Source organism: Stenella coeruleoalba (assembly GCF_951394435.1).
Source record: "Stenella coeruleoalba genome assembly, chromosome: 10".
NCBI lineage: Eukaryota > Metazoa > Chordata > Mammalia > Artiodactyla > Delphinidae > Stenella > Stenella coeruleoalba.
This window is the reverse complement of record NC_137156.1, coordinates 92,310,978-92,337,299: the sequence shown is the minus strand read 5'-3', so window position 1 is coordinate 92,337,299 and position 26,322 is coordinate 92,310,978. Positions and strand designations below refer to the sequence as shown.

At 40.1% G+C, this 26,322-nt stretch overlaps 1 protein-coding gene across 2 annotated transcripts in view; it reads left to right on the top strand.

The window, feature by feature from the left end:
- Nucleotides 1–2,192: 2,192 nt before the first annotated feature.
- The window catches only part of CRBN (cereblon), a 103,415-nt gene continuing 79,285 nt past the window's right edge, over nt 2,193–26,322 (top strand). Inside the window, exon 1 of one of the 2 annotated variants that reach the window (XM_079934811.1) lies at nt 2,193–2,337. In XM_079934811.1, coding sequence (XP_079790937.1) covers nt 2,257–2,337 — 81 coding nt within the window. In that variant the 5' untranslated portion in view covers nt 2,193–2,256. The remainder of the gene's footprint in view (nt 2,338–26,322) is intronic. The other variant, XM_079934813.1, reaches the window with a different exon arrangement.

The following is a 26,322-nucleotide window of genomic DNA, read 5'->3' as shown; positions in this document are numbered from 1 at the left end:
TTCATCGTTTTTAACATTTATTTGCCAGGTCAGTGCTTCAGGAAGTCTCTGTTATGGACTGAATGTGTCCCCCCAAATTCATATGTTGAAATACTAACTCCCAGCGTGATGGTCTTAGGAGGTGGGGCCTCCGGATGGTACTGCAGTCTGAAAGTTTGTGTCTTCGCCAGGATTCATATGTTGAAATCCTAATGCCATCGTGATGGCATTAGGAGGTAGGGTTTTTGAGAGGTATTTAACAGATGAGGGTGGATCCTCATGAATGGGGATAGTGCTCTTATAAAGGAGACCCCAGAGAGCTCCCTCATCCCTTCTGCCAGGTGAGGACACAATGAAAAGGCTGTGAACCAGGGATAGGGCCCTCACCTGACACCAAATCTGCCAGCACCATGATTTTGGAATTTCCAGGCACCCAAACTGTGAGAAATAAATGTTTTTTGTTTAAGCCACCTAATCCATGGTGTTTTTGTTATAGCAGCCCAAACAGACTAAAACAGTCTCCCATCCCATCCACCCCCATTCCCCCCACAAAACATAAAACACAAACCCTCAGCCCTAAATATATCTAACACATTGACACATAATCGTGTTGACCAAGAGTAATATTTTTTTTAAATTCACAATCATGGCATGGGCAACAACCAGTCACATTGAATACTAGCCTAAACCCTGGGGCAGGGTCCTGGACTTGCCCCCTGTGACAGGTATTTACAACCCTTTATTTCTAGGTCTTGAGGAGATACTGGGAAAGTGGAAAGTGTAAGGGGGACCCATAGGAGGAGCCACAGCAGCTTAGGGCCAAGGGACAGGCATGCAGGGGACTCAGCAGCAACAGTTTCCCACTGGTAGGATTGCTTCTGTAGTTTAAGTATTGGTAGAGCCATCGTGATACCATGATTTATAATGAGAAATATATATTTGGTCTTCATCCCCATTTCTGGCACAGAGCTCCTAAAACCATTGGAATTTCATAAGTTTGGAAGTGATAAAGATGTCTCTTCTTAGGTTATGAGTTGAGTTTTGGAACGCACCTGAGGAGGGGGGCTGGTTGGCAGGGGACCCAACCATGTGATTAGAATGTTCGAGCTTTCAGTCCCACCCTCCCAACATCCTACCCCCGGGAAGGGGAAAAGGGCTGGTGATTGAATCAATCGCCAACAGCCAATTAGTTAATCAATCATGCATATGTAATGAAGCCTCCATAAAAACCCAAAAGGACAGGGTTCAGAGAGCTTCCAGGTTGGAGATTCTAGAGGGCATGAAAGCTCCACGCCCTTTCCCCCTACCCAGCCCTATGCATTTCTTCCATTTGGCTGTTTCTGAGTTATACCTTTTTACAATAAACTAGTAATCTAGTAAGCAAAATGTTTCTCTGAGTTCTGTGAGTCACTCTAGCAAATGAATAAAATTCAGGGAGGGGGGCATTGGGACTTCAAATCTATACGCAGTTGGTGAGAAGCACAGGTGACAACCTGAACTTGTGATTAGCATCTGAAGTGGGGAAAGGCAGTCTTGTAGGACTGAGCCCTTAACCTGTGGGATCTGATGCTGTCTCCAGGTAGTACATAGTGTCAGAATTGAGTGGAATTCGATAGGTATTATGGGTGGAATTGAGTGGAATTGAGTGGCCACCCATCTGGTGTCTGAGAATTTCTTGGATGTATGGGAAACTGCCCCCTCCAAACACACACACACAGACACAAATCGGAACGGGATGACATAATTGTTAGCCCTTCATGTACACGGCAGCTGAATATCAGGCTCTCTGTTGATACCTTACAGGCCGGGTCCTCTACAAACTGGATGCTAATCCTGAATAGTGATACTGCATATGGGTCAGTTTAACCTTCTAGCTGAGGATCAGGACTTTGGAGTCAGCTCAAACTGCATTTGAATTCCATTTCTACCACACACCAGCTGTGTAACGCTAGTCAAGTTACTTGTCCATTCTGAGCCTCAGTTTCCTCAGTAGAAGCAAATAATGAGAATACCTACCTCAGCGGCATTATATACATGATATAATCCATATGGATCACAGCAGAATGCCCAGCCCAGAGTACTGGCCCAGCAAACGTTCACACTTTACTGCTAGTGCTATTATTATAAATAATAATAATAAAGATAATAATGTTAGTCATTATTTGATCTATCATTGAGTTTACTTTTTTCTACCCTCCATAGAACCAGCAAACATTCCAGTATGTTCTCTGCCAAAGGGGAGGAACTCTGCAATTTTGTCAAGATGATGCTACGACAATGAGATGGAACATTCCACCTCCAGTTATTAATTACCTGGCATATTTCACAAAACTGATCAACTTTGCATGGCATGGTAAGGTAATGAAGTTTTGCTTTTTTTTGTCTTTACGAAGCCAGAAACGGTAATTGCATAGAAGAAATTTGATCTCTGTTTGCATGATTAGGTAGGATGTCAATTAGTCTTCATGCTATAAATATCTTGGGCACAGTTTTAAGGTTTGCATCACCTGTAATTATACTCATAGAGTACTGGAGGCAAAAGTAATCTTAATGAAATTTTAGTTTGATAAACTCGTTGTGTACAAAAGAAAATTGAAAACCAGAAAAGTAAAGGGACTTTCCCAAGGTCACACAGCAGCATAATATGTTTACCTCAGGACCCCAGTGCTTTCTTTCAGACACAGAATACCATTCTGCAGATAATTAATTAGTACCCACTGCTTAGAGGTAAAAATTGTGCCCTGATGACTCCAATGTTTAGCTGACTTGTGTTGTATACCATGTCTTTAAGCTGGCAGCATCTAAAGAGGTAAGCAGAGAAAGGTTCATAATGGTGATAACAGTATCCTTTCAGATTCCACAAATGTTAACTCATTTTATGGTCAATACATCCCTGTGATCACTGTACTGTAGATAAGAAAACTTAAGCTCTTGGATCTTGTATTTGGAACAATGCACTCCTCTTGTGGCAATCAAGGAAGACTTTGTGGAAGAGGTGGTGTCGCAGTGAGCTTGGGCTGTTATAACAGAATACCATAGACTCGGTGGTGTAAACAACAAACATTGATTTCTCACAGCACTGGAGGCTGAAAGCCCATGATCAGGGTGCCAACATGGTCGAGTTCTTGGTGAAGTCCCTCTTCCTGGTTTACAGATGCCCATCTTTTCATTCTGTCCTCACGTGGTAGAGAACAGAGAGGGAGGAAGCAAGCTCTTACTTTATTAAGGGCACTAATCCCATTCATGCGGACTCCACCCTCATGACCTAATTACCTCCACAGGCCTACCTACTAATACCACCATATTGGATGTTAGAATTTCAACATATGAATTTTAGGGAGAATTCATTCATTCCATAACAGATGGCATTTAATCTGGGACTTGAAGTGTAACGTAGAATTTTACTCATGGAATCAGAAAAAAAGGAGAGACCAGGGTGAGCAAAAACTAGTGGTTTATCAGGGTATTAACAAAATCCCTCTTACGCCTTGATTTAATGTATTAAATACTACATGGGAGGCACCAAATGAAAAAGGTATTTTCATTGGTTGTAGAATTTCAAGGGCTTATCAAACAGTTAATGAGCAAAAATTGTGTACATTTTGTGGTTACAACTTTAACAAATAGGCAGAAGGGGAATTTGAATTTTATCTTCCAGTGTCCATAAAATAGCATCATGGTACTGTAATTATTAATATAATCATTAAAAAAAACAGTTTAGTTAAATTTAAGAAAACCTAGACTCATGAAGGCATAGTGTCTTCATCAAAGCAGCTCTAGTCCAGACAAAGCGAGCCTTCTAAGTTGACTGTGATGCTTTGAAATAATTATAGTGTGTTCTGAAAAGCAATTATTATCAGCCGCCACTGCTTTCCACCACGAGTTCTAATTTAATTACATTTCCTCTGTTTAAAATGTGCTGTACTCTAAGGTACAGCAAAGGAAAAAGGAGTTTGTTACTAAAAAAAAATAATAAAGGTATTTTTTACACTGAAGGTAATTAGTCTTGGACCTAACTGCTTCCAAGAGAGACAGGGGATTTTGAACTCATTAATTTCAAGTGGTCATTGCTACAAAAGAATATTCATCTTCAGAGGTGGGGAAATAGGTATCTCCCAGGTGAAATGAGTATAGAAGGAAAGAGAGCGTGTTCATCTATTCACCCTACCAGCTGCTCAGTGCCTTCCAGGGATCTCTTTCAGCCAGGATTACTTATTCCAAGAAAAATGAAGCGTACAGATTTGTTTTATCGATTGTGAATATTTAACAATTGCATTTGGCTTCCAACTCCTGTTGATGAAACAACCATTTTGCACAACTTGTGAATTCACTTTTCCCATATATAATGCTGAGAACAAAAGTGGCTGTGCACTTCCCTGGCAGAAAACCAAGCCATACTGACTTTTTACAGAAAAGTCTTTCCCCATCATTCTCACAGCACATGGCTTATCTGGTGGCACTAAAATTCCTCCTGTTTCTAAATTCGCCGTCTCCCTGCATGGTGGTGAAGAACCGTTGCGTTTTGTGGGTGGAAAGAGTCCTTTTCATCAAGGCTCACCAATTTTATACAAACGACGTGACTGAGAGTTGTGGGCTTTAAATGGACTCCTCAGGTCACCAAGATGCCAGGCAGAGCAGAGACTAGATGCCAGGTCACCTGCCTTTCAATTCCATTGAGACAGGGAATATTCTATGGGAATGAAATTGGCATTTGACCTTGACCTGTAGAATGAAGTTAGTCTCCACCCTGCCCCACAGTTTTGTTTAACTGTGATTAGTCACTGCTTCTCAGAGTCTTCCTAACAGTGTTTCAAATCTGCCATGTGAACATTCCTTTAAGACAAATTTTAACTGCACATTTCTGGATCCTATGCCAGACCTATTCGATCAGAACATATCACAGTGAAGTTTTAAAATATTGCTCTTCCCCAATAGCTCTCAGTCTGGGTAGAGGAGCTTGATGTAAAATTCAAGGAACCTCTTTGGAAGCACACATACCAAGTATTCCCTTCATTACTACCCCTGGTAATATACCTAAGAACGGACTCTGAAAAAGAGTATCCCCCAATATGAAAACCATTGCTCTGAAGAACACCAGCAACAAAAATATACCAGGTTAAATATCCTGCAGTAGAATAAATGTGTTCTGTGTATTTATTTCTAGCTGCTTATAGTGAAAGACACAGATAGAATGATTAAAAACAAAGAAAAAGTAAAGAGCAAAATCAATGAAATAAAGATGTCTTGGGAGAGAAAAACTGTACAGAAAATGGAGGTTAATGCAACTAAGAGCACATAGCAACTTCTGAGCTTCCTGGCAACCAATGCAAAAAGGGAAATACTAAATGCTGCAGTGCTCTCATACTCTAACAGCAGTTCAAAGGAGTGTTGGGTTTTTCTAAGCATGAAATTCTGAGAGAATTTAACAAAATAACATTGAACATCACGGGAGCAATGTTTGTCCTTTTGCATGGTTGTTCTAGCACTTTCTGAGTATTGTGAGACAAAGCAATAGGACTCGGATCCCTATATAGCCCTTGGTCTCATCTCATTGTGCATCGTGGGGAAAAAAGAGAAGCAGAGGCAGAAAAGGACATTTTGGACGAGTAATAACAGCCTACCTCAGTTTGCCTTCATCATGCAAATAAAGATTTTCTGCGTGAAGCCGTTGCCACGCACAAGAAATCTGGCAGCTGCCACGTCACCGTCAAGCTAATGACTCCTGTAGAGATCCAATCAGGGGAACTTTGCATTAGGTGCACTGCAGTTCACCAATGCCACAACCCCAAGAACACAGCCTTAAAGACTCAGACATCCAACCAATCATATACTTTGGAGAATATACTCAGACATCCAACTAATCATATACTTTGGAGAATTCTTAGAGAATATGAGCTCCGGTTCACTGCAGGAGCTTACTGCAGCACCCCTTACATTAACCATCCCCAATGTGTCAGTGTAAAAACCAAGCTGCTCTTCCCTTTGGCTGAAAATATTTCTCAGAACTTTTCTTGAGACTATAAAACAAAACTAAACAAAACAACTTATCTACAGGTCAGTTACTCTCCAGAGAGCCATAAAGATAATTTTTTGTTTCTGTAAAGGGGGAAAAATTATTAAAAACAAAACCACATAAAGATGTTAAAAAAAAAACAAACACAAAATCTGGCCTACAGGTTTATCTGACTCCTTTTGAACGCTCTGATGAAACTCTAAACTATAGTAAGTTTGCCCTCCAAAGGAAGAGGCTATCAAAAGTAATGCAAATAGTCTGTTTTAGCCATGTTTTCCTGAACAAGTAGATTAGGACTTATGTGATTTCGTTCTTCTCATAGTGAGGTGCTGTATATTTTTAAGTCTTGTTTTTACGCATGTGGCCTATCACACCGAAAGATATTATCAGGCATATTGGTATATCATCTCCCAGGAGGAGGCGGCCTCAGACGCAGCAGACAGTTTTGTTTGAGCTGCCAAGTGCTCTGGAAGAGAAATGTCACCCCCTCACCAAGGGGATTTCACTCCGGACCGTGACTCACATTGCTAATTGTGTGCCTGATTCTCAGGTCATGCTTGAAATCATCCAATTCAAAGGGGAGCTCCTCAGAGATTATTTTTCTTTTGCAAATTTGACACTCAAATTAAAGAACGGAAGTTACAAGTCTCCAGGCCTCTCCTTTCTTTATCCTTCCTTACGAAGACTTTACTCCTCTGCTGTTCCAACTCAGCCAGAGAATTCTGAGGTCCGATGTCAGTCTCAAAACACTGAAGATTTTTCTTCACTGGACATTTGTACCTGAAACCTAGCCCTGAATTGTGTCCCTTCACTCAGGGGTGGACTGAACAAAGAATTGGTTGGCTGTCAGAACCTTTGGGAGTGGGAGAAGGTGGTATCAGCGTAACGCTGAAGCTGAACACTAGAGCTTGAAGTCTAGTCTCCTCCCGCCCCCCACCTCATAGAATCACCTACTGCGCCACCCGTTGTCCCAGATATGAGCTGTGTACTCCTGGAGGACCCACATCACCTCTCAGAGACACAAAGCATTTCTAGGAAGGATTCTAATGACTCTTAGAGATGCCTGTCATTCTCTTCCTTTCCTAAAACAGTCGAAAGTTCTACTGGTGAGTATAAGATGGCTCCCCAAATCACACAAGGATATGCAGATTCTCAAGGAGGCTAAAAGCTGCCACGATGACACACCCCATAAAATCCTCCTGATGGGACCAAATATGGAATAACGGTAGCCTTGAGCATCCCCTGACTCCAGGGCTGGTGACAAGTAGAGAGGAGAGAGCCCATCTAAACACAGTCCCCCCCCCCTTCACCTCGGGCTGAAAGTGCAACTTCCTACATTCGTTTTGAAATGCAAATAGGATCTGTCTTATTTCTTCCTGAGACAGGCTTGAGTCAGAGGACAAAGGACTTCGTGACAACAGAACAGAAAAAGGGGAGTGGCACAGAAATCAGAGGCAGTGTTTGCCGAAGGAGAAACCTCATCTTTTCAGTATTTTTGCCCTAGGCCCCAGTTCAAGTTAAAGGCAAAAAAAAATTTACTCTGAAGAGCTAAATATCATCCTCTTACTATACATTTTACTCAGGATTTCCAAGGACAATATTTTATTTAATAAAATAAAATTTTTCCTAATAATAAGGCTAGTCAATATTATTATCTTCTTTTTTACAAGAGGCCTAACACTTGCTTTATGGATGCAAAAAATAAATAAATAAATCTCATCAGCCCAATATTACTTGGAAACATTAAATGTCTAACAGGATGGAAGAAAACTGAAATTCATTGCGATTAAGGGAGTGGAAGAAAAAGCTAAGACACTCAGAGAAAAACAAAAAGTAGCATAAATGGGATAACCTCTGAGCAAGTTCCAGCTCTCAGCATTCCAGGTTAACATTTCCCAAAGTGCTGTCCTGCAGACGCTCTGCCTCAGGTTCACAGGTATGCCGAGAACACAAGTGTTCCATGCTCGAACGTGTTTGGGAAACTAACAAAATAAACTAACAAAATTCTTTGCTGCAGGTCTTCCTAGGGTTATTAGCGTGTATAAAATATTTCCTAAAGGTGGTGGGTAGGCATAATTAACCCACCACTTTTCAGGTTTTTGCAGGCCTCTTCCTTGCTGATTTTTACATCAGGAATCCAAGATCTTTGGTTCTATAGTGACTTCCATATAGTTGGTGAAGTAACTCAAAACACTAACCCTGGGTTGTTGCATCCTTGCTACTCTCTGCTCTGAAGGACTGTGGATAAGTGAATCCTGTAAATAATGAAGGAAAAAAAGAAGAGGCAGTCACAAATACATTGGATCAGTCAGTGTTCACACCCATCCCTAAGAATCCAACTTCAGTCTGATTCAAGGGCTTTGTGAGCTCATATTCAAAACGAAAGGAGAATCTACGTTCTGCATCAACCAGTGATATTTGGGTCTGAGGCATCATCATTGGTTCTTTATGGTAAAAGGCAGTTTCCAGTGATTTCCAAATCAGTCGGTATTTTAAATCTTCTTCCCTCCGACCCACTCCACACAGACAGAACAGAAAACTTAAACTGAATGATCACGAAAAACAAAGGTCAGAAGTTTATTATATACACACAGATGCGATTTTAAGAATCTGCTCTATGGGCCTCCCAGGCTTTATTCTTGGCGTAACTAGCTTCCCTTAAGTCACTGAGAGTCAGCTCTCAAAACCAAACATGGAACGCCAAGGCTTTTGTGCCAGGAAGGCACCAGAGTCGTATGAAGTATTAATCAAGCCAGGTGGGAAGGGGTGAGTGAGATCTCTTTATACTTCTACGTGAGCTTCAGTGATGGTCATCAATATAGTGTTACTGAGCAAAATTATATCAGGCAGACCAAATGGAATAATCCCTTAAACAAGAAATTGTTTGCAGGTGCAAACAAGCATGAAATAGAATTCTGCTAATGAGTGTCTATTACTAGCTAAACACATAATCAAATTATTTAGGCTCAACTCATGACAGTGAGAAATCAATTATTTATCATAAATCTGGGGCTGCGTATTGACCATCTTCGTATGTGTCTAACCTGGTCTGTAATGAATAAATGTTCTGGTTTCAAGAGTGTGTTGTCATTAGCACATAGGTACTAAAAAAATCAAAAACAGTTGAAAAGCTCTGAAGTGATGAAAAATCAAAATGGCTAAAAAGTTTTCCTTCAAGGTCTTTTAAATGCAAGAAGTATATGAGGGTAAAAATTAAATTTCTTCTTTTTAAGAAATGGTCCTGAAACAGTTGGCTATCCATGTTCAAAAAAATAATCCTGAACCCAGATTAGCTAAACTTCATAAAAATTTAACACAAAATGGATCATAGATCCAAATGTGATACCTAAAACTACAAAATTTGTAGAAGAAAACCTTTGTGACCCTGGGTTTAGTAAAGATTTCTTAAGACACAAAAAGCATGGTTCATAAAAGAAAAAGAGTGATAAGTTGGATGTCATTAAAATTAAAATCTTATTTTCAACAATACTGTTAAAAGTGAAAATAAAAGCCATAGGCCAAAGGAAAGTATCTGCAAAATTCTGATCTGATAAAAGACTACAGTCAAGAATATATAAAGAATTCTCACTCTATAATAAGAAAATAAACAACCCAGTTTTTTAAATAGGCAAAAATTTGAACAAACATTTTACCGAAGAAGACATATGGTGGCAAAGAAATACATGAAAAGATGTTCAACGTTATTAGTCATTAGGGAAATGCAATTTAAAACCATAATGCGCAATGATTATACAACCATTAGAATGACTTAATTTTTTTAATTCACAATATTATATGCCTGTGAGGTTGCAAACCATGGTTGGCAGAATAATGCTGCCCACCTACCCAGCCCCCAAAGAAGTCCACGTCCTACCCCCCCACACCTGTGAATATGTAATGTTACATGGCAAGGGGCAATTTTGATTGCAAATCAAAATAAATTTGTTAATCAGTTGACTTTAAAGTAAAGAGATTATCCTGGACTAGCCAGTGTAGTCACAAGGATCCTTTAAATGTGGAAAATGAAGGTGAAGCATCTGTGTCAGAGTGAAGCCATGTGAGAAAGACTCCACCAGCCATTGCTGGTATGGAAGATGGAAGGGGCCACAGGCCAAAGAATGTGGACAGCCAGGAGGAGCTGGAAAAGTCAAGGAAATCTTCTCACCCTAGAGCCTCCAGAAAGAAGTGCAGTCTGCCACCACCTGCCGTCCTCTATTCTTCTGACTCTTTCTTTTGAATAGTGTTTACTACATGTTTTACAAGCCTGATAACCTATATTAGATGTTTTAAGGGAGAAATGAGGTGTTTTGGATATCTGACCTCCAGAACTACGAAATAATAAGTGTGTGCTGCTTAAAGTCACCAAGTTTGTGGCAATTCGTTATAACAACAGTAGAAAACTAGTACAGAAACTAATTGGAATGCTCCTAAATGTCTGATGAATGCATAATGAGTACAAAAAATGTTTTCATGGGAAAGCAAAACTTGGCATTATCTGATAAAGTTAAAAATACATCTACCATATGACCCAGCAGTCTCATTCCTAGATATTTAAACATTGATCCACTCAAATGTTTATTGCTACTTTTTTCATAATTTATCTCTGATTAGTAGATAAATGTGTAGTGGTATATTCACAATGGAATGCTCAGTAATAAAAAGGGGGTGAACTCACTAAAGAAAAGGGATGCAAACAATAACAAGGATGACCCTCGAATGTAACAAAGTAAAGGAAACCAGACTCAAAAATCTATGTATACTCTGTGACTATGTTCATATGACTTTCTAGAAAAGACAAAACTATAGGGAGAGGAAACAGACCACCGGTTCCCAGGGACTGGATGGGTGAGGGGATTGATGGTAAAGGGGGTGAAGGAACTATATCAGATGGTGGTGGTGGTTACATGATTGTATGTGTTTGTCAGAACTCATAGAGTTGTGTACCAAAAAAGGGTAAACTTCACTGTTTGTAAATTTTACCCAGTAAGCTTGAATATATGTATAAATTATCCATGCAAGACAAGCTGCATTGGAGTCAAGGAATCTAAGAAACGCTGTCTACTGGTGGCCCCTTGCTATTGTCTCATAAGAGTTACTTTTTGGAAAAAGAAATTTTAGAACTGGAAGGAATTTTTTTTAACATCTTTATTAGAGTATAATTGCTTTACAATGGTGTGTTAGCTTCTGCTTTATGACAAAGTGAATCAGCTATACATATACATATATCCCCATATCTCCTCCGTCTTGCGTCTCCCTCCCTCCCACCCTCCCTATCCCACCCCTCTAGGTGGTCACAAAACACCGAGCAGATCTCCCTGTGCTATGTGGCTGCTTCCCATTACCTATGTATTTTACATTTGGTAGTGTATAATGTCTATGCCACTCTCTGTTTGTCCCAGCTTACCCTCCCCCCTCCCTGTGTCCTCAAGTTCATTGTCTACATCTGCGTCTTTATTCCTGTCTTACCCCTAGGTGCTTCATGACCTTTTTTTTTAGATTCCATATATATGAGTTAGCATACGGTATTTGTTTTTCTCTTTCTGACTTCACTCTGTAGGACAGACTCTAGGCCCATCCACCTCACTACAAAGAACTCAATTTCATTTCTTTTTATGGCTGAGTAATATTCCATTGTATATATGTGCCACATCTTCTTTATCCATTCAACTGTCGATGGACAATTAGGTTGCTTCCATGTCCTGGCTATTTTAAATAGAGCTGCAATGAATATGGTGGTACATGACTCTTTTTTTTTTTTTTTAACATCTTTATTGGGGTATAATTGCTTTACAATGGTGTGTTAGTTTCTGCTTTATAACAAAGTGAATCAGTTATACATATGTTCCCATATCTCTTCCCTCTTGCGTCTCCCTCCCTGCCACCCTCCCTATCCCACCCCTCCAGGCTGTCACAAAGCACCAAGCCAATATCCCTGTGCCATGCGGCTGCTTCCAACTAGCTATCTACCTTACTACGTTTGTTAGTGTGTATATGTCCATGACTCTCTCTCGCCCTGTCACAGCTCACCCTTCCCCCTCCCCATAACCTCAAGTCCGTTCTCTAGGACATGACTCTTTTTGAATTATGATTTTCTCAGGGTATATGCCCAGTAGTGGGATTGGTGGGTCATATGGTAGTTCTATTTTTAGTTTTTTAAGGAACCTCCATACTGTTCTCCACAGTGGCTGTATCAATTTACATTCCCACCAACAGTGCAAGAGGGTTCCCTTTTCTCCACACCCTCTCCAGCATTTATTGTTTCTAGATTTTTTGATGATGGCCATTCTGACCAGTGTGACGTGATATCTCATTGTAGTTTTGGTTTGCATTTCTCTAATGATTAGTGATGTTGAGAATCCTTTCATGTGTTTGTTGGCAATCTGTATATCTTCTTTGGAAAAATGTCTATTTAGGTCTTCTGTCTACTTTTGGATTGGGTTGTTTGGTTTACTGATATTGAGCTGCATGAGCTGCTTGTAAATTTTGGAGATTAATCCTTTGTCAGTTGCTTCATTTGCAAATATTTTCTCCCATTCTGAGGGTTGTCTTTTCGTCTTGTTTATGGTTTCCTTTGCTGTGCAAAAGCTTTTAAGTTTCATTAGGTCCCATTTGTTTATTTTTGGTTTTATTTCCATTTCTCTAGGAGGTGGGTCAAAAAGGATCTCACTGTGACTTACGTCATAGAGTGTTCTGCCTATGTTTTCCTCTAAGAGTTTTATAGTGTCTAGCGTTACATTTAGGTCTTTAATCCATTTTGAGTTTATTTTTGTGTATGGTGTTAGGGAGTCTTCTAATTTCATTCTTTTACATGTAGCTGTCCAGTTTTCCCAGCACCACTTATTGAAGAGGCTGTCTTTTCTCCATTGTATATTCTTGCCTCCTTTATCAAAGATAAGGTGACCATATGTGTGTGGGCTTATCTCTGGGCTTTCTATCCTGTTCCATTGATCTATATTTCTCTTTTTGTGCCAGTACCATACTGTCTTGATTACTGTAGCTTTGTAGTGTAATCTGAAGTCAGGGAGCCTTATTCCTCCAGCTCTGTTTTTCTTTTTCAAGATTGCTTTGGCTATTCGGGGTCTTTTGTGTTTGCATACAAATTGTAAAATTTTTTGTTCTAGTTCTGTGAAAAATGCCATTGGTAGTTTGATAGGGATTGCATTGAATCTGTAGATTGCTTTGGGTAGTAGAGTCATTTTCACAATGTTGATTCTTAGAACTAGAAGGAATTTTAAAGATCAGTTTTCAAATCATTTTTTGTTGTCAGAATCCTTTCCCCAAATACAATAATATTATTAAGTAGATACTGTATGCCATACACTACAGCAAGCACTCTACTTCTTTTAACCCTTAAGACATCCCTGTAAGGTGAATATTTTTAATAGTAAAAATAATAAAGAATATGTTGTTAGTAATTATACAGGTGTGCAAATGGAGGCTTATAAAACTTCACACAGCTGCCAATGGCGAAGTGGACATTCAAACTCTGTCAGTTTGATTCTGGAGAACATTCTTGTAAGCATTACATTGCACAGCTTTTTCCTACGAAATTCTTAGAAAGCAACTGTGCGTGGAGCTGCTCTGGGTGCTGAATGTGTGTCTGTGTGTGTATGTGGTGGGAGTGGGGGTCTGGGTCCTGTTGGTGGTTTCACAGTAACAGTAGAATTTGAACACTACTAATCTGGTCCAATGATATAATTAAGTAAGAAGGAATTTGCAGCTAAGAAAGGTCAAGTGACTTGCTCTAACACAGCTGGTTAGTGACTGTCCTCAGTCACTCTCCTGACACTGGTCAAGTGTTCCTTCCTCAACTCACAACACAGAGCCCATTTTGAATACACATATCTATCCTTTTAACCCATGCAAGGCAAAGTCAAATAGAAAATTTATCTATTAATTTAGATTTCCCCTCTTTATGCCATATGCTTCCATTTTAAAAATAAAATACATTCAAAGGAGTAGTGTTGATCCCAAAGAAATGAGTTGTAGAAGGGTAAATAAAGGCCCAGCCGTTTCCAAAATCTGTCCCCTTGAAGCCTGCACTGCATTGGAACCCCACATGCATGTCATTTCCCCTGAGAACTGCACATCAGACCTAACTGGGAACAAAGGCCCAGCTGATCTTCCTCCAAGTAAATCCCAGGAAAATACTACCGCAGTTGACAAAGTAATGTGGACCAATTAAGAGCTCAATATAGTAAGGTGCTAAAAAATGAAGTATGTGAATTTCACTGTACATATTCTCACATTACATGAGACCAAATGGATTTCTACGGTATCTCATTACACAGGACAAGAATAAGGATTGGTGGCTTTAAGTAACTTTCAATAGAAGGTAGGTGCAATATGGTCTCAGTTCATTAATGTGAGTCTGATTCTGTTAGTTCCACTGACCTCCTGGGATCTAGTCCAGAATATCCAGTCAGCACATCTTTCATTAAACAGTGATGTATAGCAGGGATGTACTTGCTTCATTCATTCAGTAATTTATTGAGCACCTACTATGTGCCAGAACTGGGCTTAATGTTTTCCATCCATTACCTCAGTGAGTCCTGTATAACTTTCCTAGAACATTCCAGTCCTTCCTTCAGTTTTCTGAGCCACTCCTGTGTCTCTCCCAGCTGGTGAGCCAATACATTGCATTCTTGTTGGTTGATTTGTTTTAGACTAATTCGAGATGGATAACTTGCAATTGCAAGAGTCCTGACAAATAGAAAAGAAATCACTAAAGAAGAAGTCCAAATGTCATTGTATGTATGCGAAGTTCTTTACCGCCTTAAGAATTAAAAATATGAAGTGAAACAGTAATATCATTAGCTCTGTATCAAACTAAAGAAGACCAAAAGATATAATGATACTCAGGGCTGGTTAAGGTACAGGAAGTGAACTCTTATAAACTCCTGGTGGGCGTGTAACTTCAAAAGCCACCTGAATGTGTGAATCAGCATGTGGCACGTGCGTTCCTGTTAACCTAGCAATTCCTCCTCTAGTAATTGATTCTGAGGAAATGATTGTATAAGCTTACAAAGGTGCATATACAAGAATGTTTACTGCAGAATCGTTCATAATAACAAAAAATTGGAAGAAGCCCAAACGTCCCTATTTGGGGAATTTTTGTGGGGGGGGATTTTTTTGAGGTAACATTTGATTTATAACATTATATGTTTCATGTGTATGCCATTATATTTCTACTTCTGTATACCCTAGAATGTGCTCACCACCAAAAATTTATTCTCTGTCCGTCACCGTACAGTTAATCCCCTTTACCCATTTCTCCTTACCTCTGGCCTCTTTCCCTCTGGTAACCACTGCTCTGTTCTCTGTATCTACTTGTTTGTTTTTGTTTGTTTTGTTTTGTTTATTTATTTTGGTTTTTTTTTTGTTTATTCGCTTTTTACTTCCTCACATGAGTGAAATAATCTTTCTCCATCTGACTTATTTCACTTAATGTAATACCCTTAAGGTCCATCCATATTGTCACAAATGACAACATTTCATCTTTTTTATGGCTGAGTAGTACTCCATTGTGTTAATGTTTACATGTATGTATGTATGTATATATCACATCTTTTTTATCCATTCATACCTTGATGGACACTTAGGTTGTTTCCAAATCTTGGCTATTATAGATATCTTTTGAGATTAGTGTTTTCATATTATTTGAATAAATATCCAGAAGTGGGATACCGAGGTTACATGATAGTTCTGTTCTTATTTTTTGAGGACTCTCCATATTGTCTTTCATGGTGGCTGCACCGATTTACATTCCCACTAACAGTGCATGAGGGTTCCCTTTTCTCTACATCCTTATCAACACTTGTTATTTCTGGGTTTTTTTAATAATAACCATTCTCATAGGTGTGATGTGATATCTCATTGTGGTTTTGATTTGCATTTCCCTAATCATTAGTGATGCTGAACCTCTTTTCATGTGCCTGTTGGCCATCAGTGTGTACTTGTTGAGAAAAAAAATGTCTATTTAGCTCATCCACCCATTTTTTCATTGGGGTGTTTGGCTTTTCTGTTGTTGAGTTGTATGAGTTCTTTATATTTTTGGTATTAGCCCCTGATGTGACCTATCTTCTGCCATTCAGTAGGTTGTCTTTTCTTTTTTCTTTTTTTTTGATGGTTTCCTTGCTGTGCAGATGCTTTTTAGTTTGATGTAATCCCAATTGTTTATTTTTGCTTTTGTTTCCCTTGCCTAAAGGGCCACATCTAGAAAGACATTGTAAGACCAATATCAGAGAACATACTATATATGTTTTCTTCTGGAAGTTTTATGGTTTCAGGTCTTATATTGAAGTTTTTAACCATTTTGAGTTAATATTTGTGTATGCTGTGAGATAGTGGTCTAGTTTTATCTTTTTGCATTTGGTTGTCCAGTTTTGGGGGAATTAACTTTTTAAATGATGGTATGGTGATAGAGATGAATACTGTTCAACGGTTTTAATGATTACAGCAGATCCTTATGTAGTGACATTTGAAAATGTCTACAGTGTACTTTCATGTGATCAAAACATGATACAGAATAGGAAATATAGTGTGACCTAATTTTCATTTAAGATGTATGTGTTTATATGTATGCATAAAAGAATCTGGATGATCTGGTTATCTCATGGAGACTCAGGATAATGAAGGAAATTTTACTTCTGATGAATTGTTTAAATATTTCACAGAAAGTTTATATTATTTAAAAATTCAAAAATATGTTGCCATATTCTTATGGGAGGAAAGGATGTAGGAAAAGGATTAGACCAGTAGCCTTGGGAATAATCACATCATGGAAGAAGTGAGCTACTTAGGCTTTAGTTAAACCTTCTGTGAATGCAGAGTAACTACAGATTGACAGACAAGATTTGGAAGAAACATGTAAAATTTTCATATGGTCCAAAACATGGGAGCTAATCTGGAGCTGGGTTAAATCTCCACAGCTTTTCCCCCTTCTGTGCCAAGTGCACCACCATTAGAAGTAGACCCCTATGCCCAGCCCCTACTCCACTAACAGCAGTTTTGATCTCCTGAATTCAGTGACATGACTCCATCACTGGGATTTGTAGAACACTGGCAGTCTTTACTGAGAGGGCAGAGAAGGTTTAGATTTCCCCACTTTTAGGTTGAACCGTTTGAAATTGCCACCACTGAACCACTTTGACCTATAGAAAGGTCAACCTATGATTCATCAAAACACACTCTAACACAGAAGTTTATATTTTATACAATCTGTACGAAATGGTGTCTTCAGCAGCCCATAACTACTGCTCAAGAGGTAGCATATATTCAGTCTGAGTGGGTATTTGGTCTCCCAAGTTTGGATGATGTAAAAAGGCATGGCTGCACGATCTGAACTGTGTAGGGTTGCTAACATTATTTCAAAAAGGTTGGTAGAAACTCATTTCAAAGCTCTCCCCCAGCCACCACCCACGTACCACACGAATTTCTATCGCATCTCTGGTTTTTCACACTTACTAGAAGAAGCTTTTAGAATATCTTGTTGTTTTTGCTTCAGAGAACTATTAAACACAGAGGCAAAGCATAAAATCAAACTGTGAAAGTTCTCAGAAGCTAAAGTATGCTCTGTCAAAGACGTGAGAGCAAAGCTAAATCAAATAATGACTTGTAATTTTTAGGTGGGCTAAGTTATAAATTGCAAGGCAGCAAAGATAATTAAGAATAATGTTGGAAAAGGTAGACTCAATATAAATCATATAAAAAGGATAACAAGGTTTATCAACTGGACCAATTTTGAGGCAGGTTTTAAGTTGGGTATGTTTGGAAGGCACCAAAGCAGATGATTAGATACAATATTCAGCTTAATGTGCAGGAAAAGCAATTGGGATGAAGCAAATCAGTTTCCTGACTCTGATGCAGGGAATGTGGAGGGGTTTATTAAATCTAAATTTAAATTTAGATTTATGGCCAGTGTTGATCAACTAGAAGGAAACTGACATTATTGTATCATTCATTTTTAATTTCTAGCTTCAGATGCCTTATTAAACAAACAAAAAATAGACCGAAAGAAAAAAGTCAGCATCAGTTACAGAATAAATTTTGCCTTTTCCCATAATTATTTCATTCTATACTCATTTATTCCCTGCATCGGTGTCACAGACAGCGCACTGCAAGTATAGAACATTACGTTAAGGTGCAGATGAGACACAGGGGGAAGACATTTTCTAATATTGACCTTTTATATAAATGAATCAAGTTATTCACATTTTAAAAGATCTTTCTATGACTGATGATGCCAGAAGCAATAGAATTTGTCTAGAGAAAGCAGTGCCGGGTAGCCATTTCTTCGGAGGTGGTTTCTAAGCAAAGTCAGATGTATTGAGGTACGAGGATGAGCAGAGAGGACAGATGTGGGAGTTATCCAGAGGGCTTGTCACTCCCACATACTGGGGTGGATAAAACTCAGCTACTTCATTCTGGGAGATGCTCCTGAGTCCTGGTGTGACAAGGCAGTGTCCCCCTTTCAGACACTCCCCCACCCTTATGCTGCTTTGCCTACGAGACCCAGCACGGAGTGCAAATGAAACCAGTGTAAGGTGGAACCCCGGAGAGGGATGTTACTCAGGTTTTACCACGTAACGGGAGGGGACAAAAAACAGCTTAAAAACTTGAAATGTGACTAGGTCATGAATGTGGACGTATGTGGAGAAACTGAGGAGAAAGAAGGAATATGCCCTACCCCGGAATAAGCCAGCTGCTGAATTTCCATGAATGGTGAGTTTATTTTCCAGACTCATCTACCAGGACCTCTGCCATTGCTCAGGGTTGTCAGAAGTCCCAGATATTCAATTCCCACCACTGTATGGGAGTAGACCCACCTGTCGCCGCTGGTTGATTCCTAAATCCTTGATCCCCAGGTGTGAATATAGTTTCCCGGTGCAATTCCCACCTGACTGGATTGTCAAGGCATCGTGCCTTGGCTCCCTGACTCAGAGTCTCTATAGATTCCTTCCCATTAGCAGACTTCTAGTCATTGCCATCTCAAGGCTACCTTGTCGTTTTGCCACTTCTAGCCTGTCAGGGAAATAGCTCAGTCCTCCCCTGCTCTGGGGGATTGGAAGAGAGACTCTTTCTCCCCTAGAGGGGTTGGAATGAGAAGAATTTAGGGCAGATGGGTGGAGATTGGTGTTTTATCTTGCCCATTTGCTGATATTGTTAGCACTAAGTAGAAAAGGAGTTTCTGGTCCCCTAGCCTACACTAAAGCCCCACTAAGGAGGCCCTCGAAGGCCCCAGTGAGCCCCAACTCCGAGTCACGTATCCATAATGGCAGCATTTGTTTCCATAGTGCACTTGTGGTACATCGTGATAGGCTGATGACGGAAGATACCCAGGATAGTTTTCAATGGTATAAATATGTACCCGGTGACTATTTGAGTAACATAGCTATCACATTGCATCAAACTCATGAATTTATGGATTGTGTAGGATGAAGCTATGGTAGAAGTGGTGAGTTTATTTAAAGAATAAACATACAGGCGGTACAGAGATATTGAAAAATAATGAAGGGCCGCACAAATGACTGGAGGTCAAGGGCACTCACACTAGAGGATTTAAGGAGCATAGGTAAGACACGCACAGCAGCGGGCCTGGATGGTTCTACCAGGAGCCTTGTGCAGAGCTGGAGCCTTGATTTTACACTCTGCCCTAGAGATTGCCATGATGCCAGGTTGAAGCAAACTTTCCCTTGTCCGAAACATTTGGCATGTCCCAGTCCACGAGCCAACACCAGAATTCAGGATAAAGACGAGCTCCATCTGTGTTTGCCAACTTTGGACCCAGGTTCCAGCTTCTCCCCTGTACCGTCAAACACGAAAGTGTTGATGATGCTTCTCCCAGTATCATGGTGGTTTGGGCCCCTCCTTCTAGGGATGACTCCGCTGAGTGCTGCTAGACAACCCCGTTGGGGCGGGTGGCTGATTCATTGAGGGACTCAAACGTGAGTTCCCCCACCTACCCTCAGGGTTGGGGGCACTCTCCTCCATGGAGCCGGGGGAGGGGAAATTTTCTCCATCAGTATCTGTAATGATAAGGGTCAGCATTTAGAGTGGTCCTCTGAGTGAGGATCTGTGGAGTACTGTGAGAGAATATCCATGGATAAACACTGATAAGGATATTCAGAAGTTTCACTTGTTTTCTTCCTGGTTCTGGGCTTTGTTAAAACTACTTGAGGTTTTATGGTTAGTAAGTGAGGAGATACTGAATATTAATAGAAAATACCTGTATGGTAAGTGTACTAGTTTCCTAGGGCTGCTATAACAAATTACCACACACTTGGTAGCTTAAAATAATAGGAACGTAGTCTCTCACAGTTCTGGAAGTTCAAAATCAATGTGTCAGCAGAACCATGTTTCCTCTGGAGGCTCTGGGGAGAACCCATTTCTTGACTCCTCTGGTTTCTGGGGGACTTTTCGTATTCCTTTCACTCCTTGGCTTGTGACCACATTACTCCAATCTCTGCCTTCATCTTCACATCACCTTCTCTTCTATGTGTGTTTCTCCTCCTTTGTATGCTTCTTATAAGGACACTTGTGACTGAATTTAGAACCCAACCCAGATAATCCAGGATAATCTCTCCACCTCAAAATCCTTAATTTAGTCACATCTTCAAAGACCCTTCTTTCAAATAAGGTAACATTCATAGGTTCCAGGGTGTATTAGTCACAGTATTCCAGAGAAACAGAACCAGGGTGTGTGTGTGTGTGTGTGTGTGTGTTTGTGTGTGTGTATGTGTATGTACACACAGAGAGAGGCATATATATCTCCACACACAATAGGGTGTCTATGTGTGTGTATATATTGTATATATATGTACAAACACATCTCAGAGATAGTGTGGGTTTGGTTCCAGACTGCCACAATAAAGGAAATAAAATATCACAATGAAGCAAGTCACATGGATATTTTTGGTTTCCCATTGCATATAAAAGTTATGTTTAGGGGCTGCCCTGGTGGCGCAGTGGTTGAGAGTCTGCCTGCCGATGCAGGGGACACGGGTTCGTGCCCCGGTCTGGGAAGATCCCACATGCCGCGGAGCGGCTGGGCCCGTGAGCCATGGCCACTGAGCCTGCGCGTCCAGAGCCTGTGCTCCTCAACGGGAGAGGCCGCAGCAGTGAGAGGCCTGCGTACTGCCAAAAAAAAAAAAAAAAAAAAAAAAAAGTTATGTTTACACTATAATGTAGTCTATTAAGTATGCAATAGCATTATGTCTAAGAAAAAAAGTACATACTTTAATTTAAAAATACTTTATTGCTTAAAAATGCTAACCATCTTCTAAGCCTTCAGTAAGTTGTAGCAGTAACATCAAAGATTGCTGATCACAGATCACTGTAACAAATATAATAATAATGAAAAAGTTTGAAATATTGTGAGGGTTACCAAAATGTGACACAGAGACATGAAGTGAGCAAATACTGCTGGAAAAATAGCGCCAACAGACTTGTTCGATGCAAGGTTGCCACCAACCTTCAATTTGTAAAAAAAAAAATGCAATATCTGTGAAGCTCAATAAAGCAAAGTGCAATAAAATGAGGTATAGTATGCATATATATACATATATGTGTATATATGTGTGTATACACACACACACACACACACACACACACACACACACACACACACATAGATTGATTGACTGATTGACTGAGAGACTTATTTTAAGGAATCGTCTGATGGTACAGTGAGGGGCTTGGTGTGTCCCAAATCTGCAGGGTAGGCCAACAGGCTGCAGACCTAGGAAGGAGTTGCCATTCAAGTCCAAAAGTAGTCTGCAGGAAGAATTCCTTCTTGCTTGGAGAAGGTCAGTCTTTGTTCTATTAAGGTCTTCAACTGATTGGTTAAGGCTCACACACATTATGGAAGGTAATCTGCTTTATTCAAAGTCTACTTATTTAAATGTTAACTTCATCCAAGAAACACTTCATAGAAAAATCTGGAATAATGTTTGACCAAATATTTGGGCACCATGGTCCTGCCAAATTGACACATAAAATTAACTATCACCCAGGGATTCAGATGTGGGCATATCTTTGGAGACATTATTTGCCTACCATAATAAACATATATTATTTACTATGGTAGGCTGATACCATAGTAAATACATACTTATGTACTTCTCTAAGCTTTTATAGATTAACTCATTTAATATTCACAGCAACTTTAGAGGTAGAATTATTATTATCTCACCTTACAAAAACAGAAGCTGAAACAGAGAAGATAAGGAATTTGACTAAAATCACACAGTTTGTAAGTGATGGAGCCAGGGTTGGGACTCAAAGTCTGGTTTAATCCATCAAGTTTGGACTAAGGGGTCATCTTTCTGGTAAATCTCCATCTTTATTGTGTCATGGACCTTTGAATTACGTTCAGTATTTCACATTTCTGCTGTATCTTTTTTACTTGCTAATTCATTGTATGAGAATAATAAATACTAAGGGTAGGGCAGTTTCTGTAGTAATTTCTCCTTTTTCCTCTTCTTTCTCATCCTCCTACTGCAGCGATTACATCGCACTCTGTTTTGACTTCTTACACCTACCTCGAAAGTGGCCTCTGCCTTCATTTGACACTTGATAAACACTTGCCGGGTCTTGTCTCATGCCAGGCCCTATTCCAGGTGTTGGAGGCACAGTGAGAACTCTGTGTTTTATGTCAGTGCTAGCAGCTTCCTCCTGAACCCACGTGTTATTCCATTATCTTTCCCTGAGCAGATGCCGGAAATTGGCTCAGAGGAGCTAAGAGGAAGCCTGTCCTCCGATTCAGTTCAGACCTAAAGGGGTCGGTGAGATACTCTGAGTATCTGCTGATCTTGGGAGAAGATAGCAGGGGTGTTAAAGTATTTATAATCATCCAGGCCTTTCCTTATCTCAAAACCTGGGTGTGGCCAAGAACTCCAGCACATCACAAGGATGAGCCGGACAGATGTAAGTAAAGATCCAGGTAGAGCTTAGGCAGCTTTACGCTGCTGCTGCTTCTTCTCGGGCTTCCAGCAGAACAAAGAGAATCTCCGTCTTCTTAAACTGAAACTTCATAAATCTAAGGAGATTTCAGTATCTGTTTCCCTTTTCCTAAAAACTGCTTTCGAAAGATTGAGATTTTAATATCTAATATTGTGTATTTTCTGTTATAATTAAAGTTTAACGAGAATCATTTTCTATTTCAGTAGGGCTTCTGTTTTCTAAGTGCTTTCACACATGCGATCTGGTTCGGCCTCCTAACAACCCCACTGGATATATAGGACAGGAAGGTGCCTCATTTTATAGATGAAGAAACGCAGACTTGGGGGAGTGAAGTGCCCAATAAAGTCTGAACAGTAACAACAGGCACCTCTGTTTTAGAAAGATAAGAACTGCCGTGGTCCTTTATCATCTCTCCACCATCGAAATGATTTTCTCAAGCTGGCTAAGTCCTAACAGTTCCTTGAATAAAGTCAGGTTATTGAAAATGACCTAATACATTCTATGCAAAAATTTAAGTAGTCTATATAATTTCAGTCCTTTATAACCTATTATGATACAATGAGGGAAACATATTAATTTTTATTGCACTTATTTTTTGTAGCACAGTCTGATGACAGAAACTGAGCCACTTGGATAAAACTGCTCCAACCTGACCTGATTAATTGGTCAATCTTTAAGCCCTAGCTACAGATGAATATAAAGAGATATGGGAACATATGTATATGTATAACTGATTCACTTTATTATAAAGCAGAAACTAACACACCATTGTAAAGCAATTATACTCCAGTAAACATGTAAAAAAAAACCCTTTTTGCCTGGGAAAATGTGAATGCATATTCTACATGGGGGATTTATAGTCGTGATTTTACTCTCATATGATTTATGCTAAGTTTTCTAAACCAAGTTTTACCAGAGCTTCTAGAGCACATATACCCCACACATGGAGATACCTACATACATACACTGTATACAGTTAAAAGCATAAACTGAGGTATCAGTCCACTCACATGTATCAGTAATAAGCTCTGTGACCTTAGATAAATTACTTAATCTCTCTAAGAATTGTCTTCATTTTCCAGAGATGGGAAATTAATCATTTGATCTGTCTCATGGACTTGTTTTGACAATTAAATGATATAAGGACTGGACAATGGTAGGGCATAATTGCTTGCCCACGATTAAGGCTCAGTACGTATTATCCATTGTTGTTATCATTCACAGGACAGTCTCATCTACCCAAAGTGGCTTAGACAGCAATACAAAGGGGAGTATAAAAGAGAACCAGAGGGCAAAAATCAAAAGGCCTGTGTATTCCTTTCCTACTGCTGTTATAACAAATTACCACAAATCTACAAGTAAAAAACAACATCATTTATTATCTTACAGTTCTGGAGATCAAAAGCCTGATATCAGTTTCACTGGGCTAAAGTCAAGGTGCCAACAGGCCTGCATTCCTTCTGGAGGCTCTAGGGGAGAATCTGATTCCTTGTCCTTTCCAACTTCTAGATTGATCCTTTCTTCCCATCTTCCATGCCAGCAGTGGCTGGTCAAGTCTCACACTGACATTCCTCTTCTGTGGTCACGTATCCTCCTGCCTTCTTCTTATAAGGACTCTTGTGATTACATTGGGCCCACCCTGATAATCCAGGATCATCTCAGGATTCTTAACCACATTTGCAAAGTCTCTTTTGCCGTGTAAGGCAACAAGTTCACAGGGTCTAGGGATTAGGATGTGGACATCTTCGGCGGGAGGGGGCATTACTCAGCCTACCACAGTGAATGCCAAAGATATGCCATAGGGGGCTTCCCTGGTGGCGCAGTGGTTGGGCGTCCACCTGCTGATGCAGGGGACGCGGGTTCGTGCCCCAGTCCGGGAGGATCCTACGTGCTGCGGAGCGGCTGGGCCCGTGAGCCATGGCCACTGAGCCTGCGTGTCCAGAGCCTGTGCTCCGCAATGGGAGGGGCCACAGCAGTGAGAAGCCCATGTACCACAAAAAATAAATTTAAAAATAAATCAAATATATGCCATAATAACCATATGTTAAAAGTTCATGGACTCCCTTCATTGGAGAGTTCCAGCTCAGAGCCTTCCTTCTTTTAATTTTGGTGCTATTCCAATAAACTTGGTGCTTTAATTCTTAGTAGCCCTTTGCCAGTTAGAAACAGTCAATCATCATGTGCCTGGAAAAGGCCTGGAATTAGGGACCTCACTTTCCCCACATTCCATTGGTCAGAACGGGATCACATGCCTGCCTTCCTCCCCAGACTCAAAGGAACTGGGAAATATGGGTTGATACCTAAGAGACAAAAGAAAGAGTTTTGTAAATTTATACCAGCATCTGTCACATTCTCCAGCTGTTGTAATAATCCAATTTAGAAATGAGGGCAGAGGAGGGTCTGAGAGGCTAAAAAAACACTGGAAGGGAATAGAGACATACTAAGATAAGCTCCCACTTTATAGTTTGCCAAAGACCCATAGGGAAGAGTGGGGAAGGTCTGAATGTCTGAAGTCAACAGCTTAGTCTGGATTGGCTTAGACAGAGAGCCTTGGAGGCTGAGCCAGACTGTCTGCTGGAATAACTCAGAATGACTGCGAATGTCCCAGGCTGGATTAGAGACCAGTGAGCTGATCCACATTGAATATGCATAGAACTGCTTCCTCTGAGACAGTTCTCTCTGATGAACTGAGAACATCTAGGATACCAAATTTATGCCTTCTAAAAGTAAAAAGGAATACTTTTTAAGTGAAAGAAAATATCTTTCCATTTTGCTTTCTAAAGCTGATTAGTAGATAACAAAAGCAGAAAGAAATTAGAAAACTGGGAATTGGCCTCAAAGCACAGACTGAGTCCAAGGAGCTCTTAGGGAGATTGACTCAGTTGAAGTTAGTTTTCTAGCACCTCTTTCTTCTCATCACAAAACTTCCCCTTTACTTTTTTTTTTTTTTTAACATCTTTATTGGAGTATAATTGCTTTAGAATGGTGTGTTAGTTTCTGCTTTATAACAAAATGAATCAGTTATACACATACATATGTTCCCATATCTCTTCCCTCTTGCATCTCCCTCCCTCCCACCCTCCCTATCCCACCCCTCTAGGTGGTCACAAAGCACCGAGCTGATCTCCCTGTGCTATGCAGCTGCTTCCCACTAGCTAGCTCTTTTACGTTTGGTAGTATATATAAGTCCATGCCACTCTCTCACTTCGTCCCAGCTTACCCTTCCTCCTCCTCGTGTCCTCAAGTCCATTCTCTACGTCTGCGTCTTTATTCCTGTCCTGCCCTGTTACTTTTAGAGGTAAGCCTTTTCCTTCCATACTTTTGAAGTTAGTTTTAGATAGGATTTGGAGTATCGGGTTGCCTTTTCT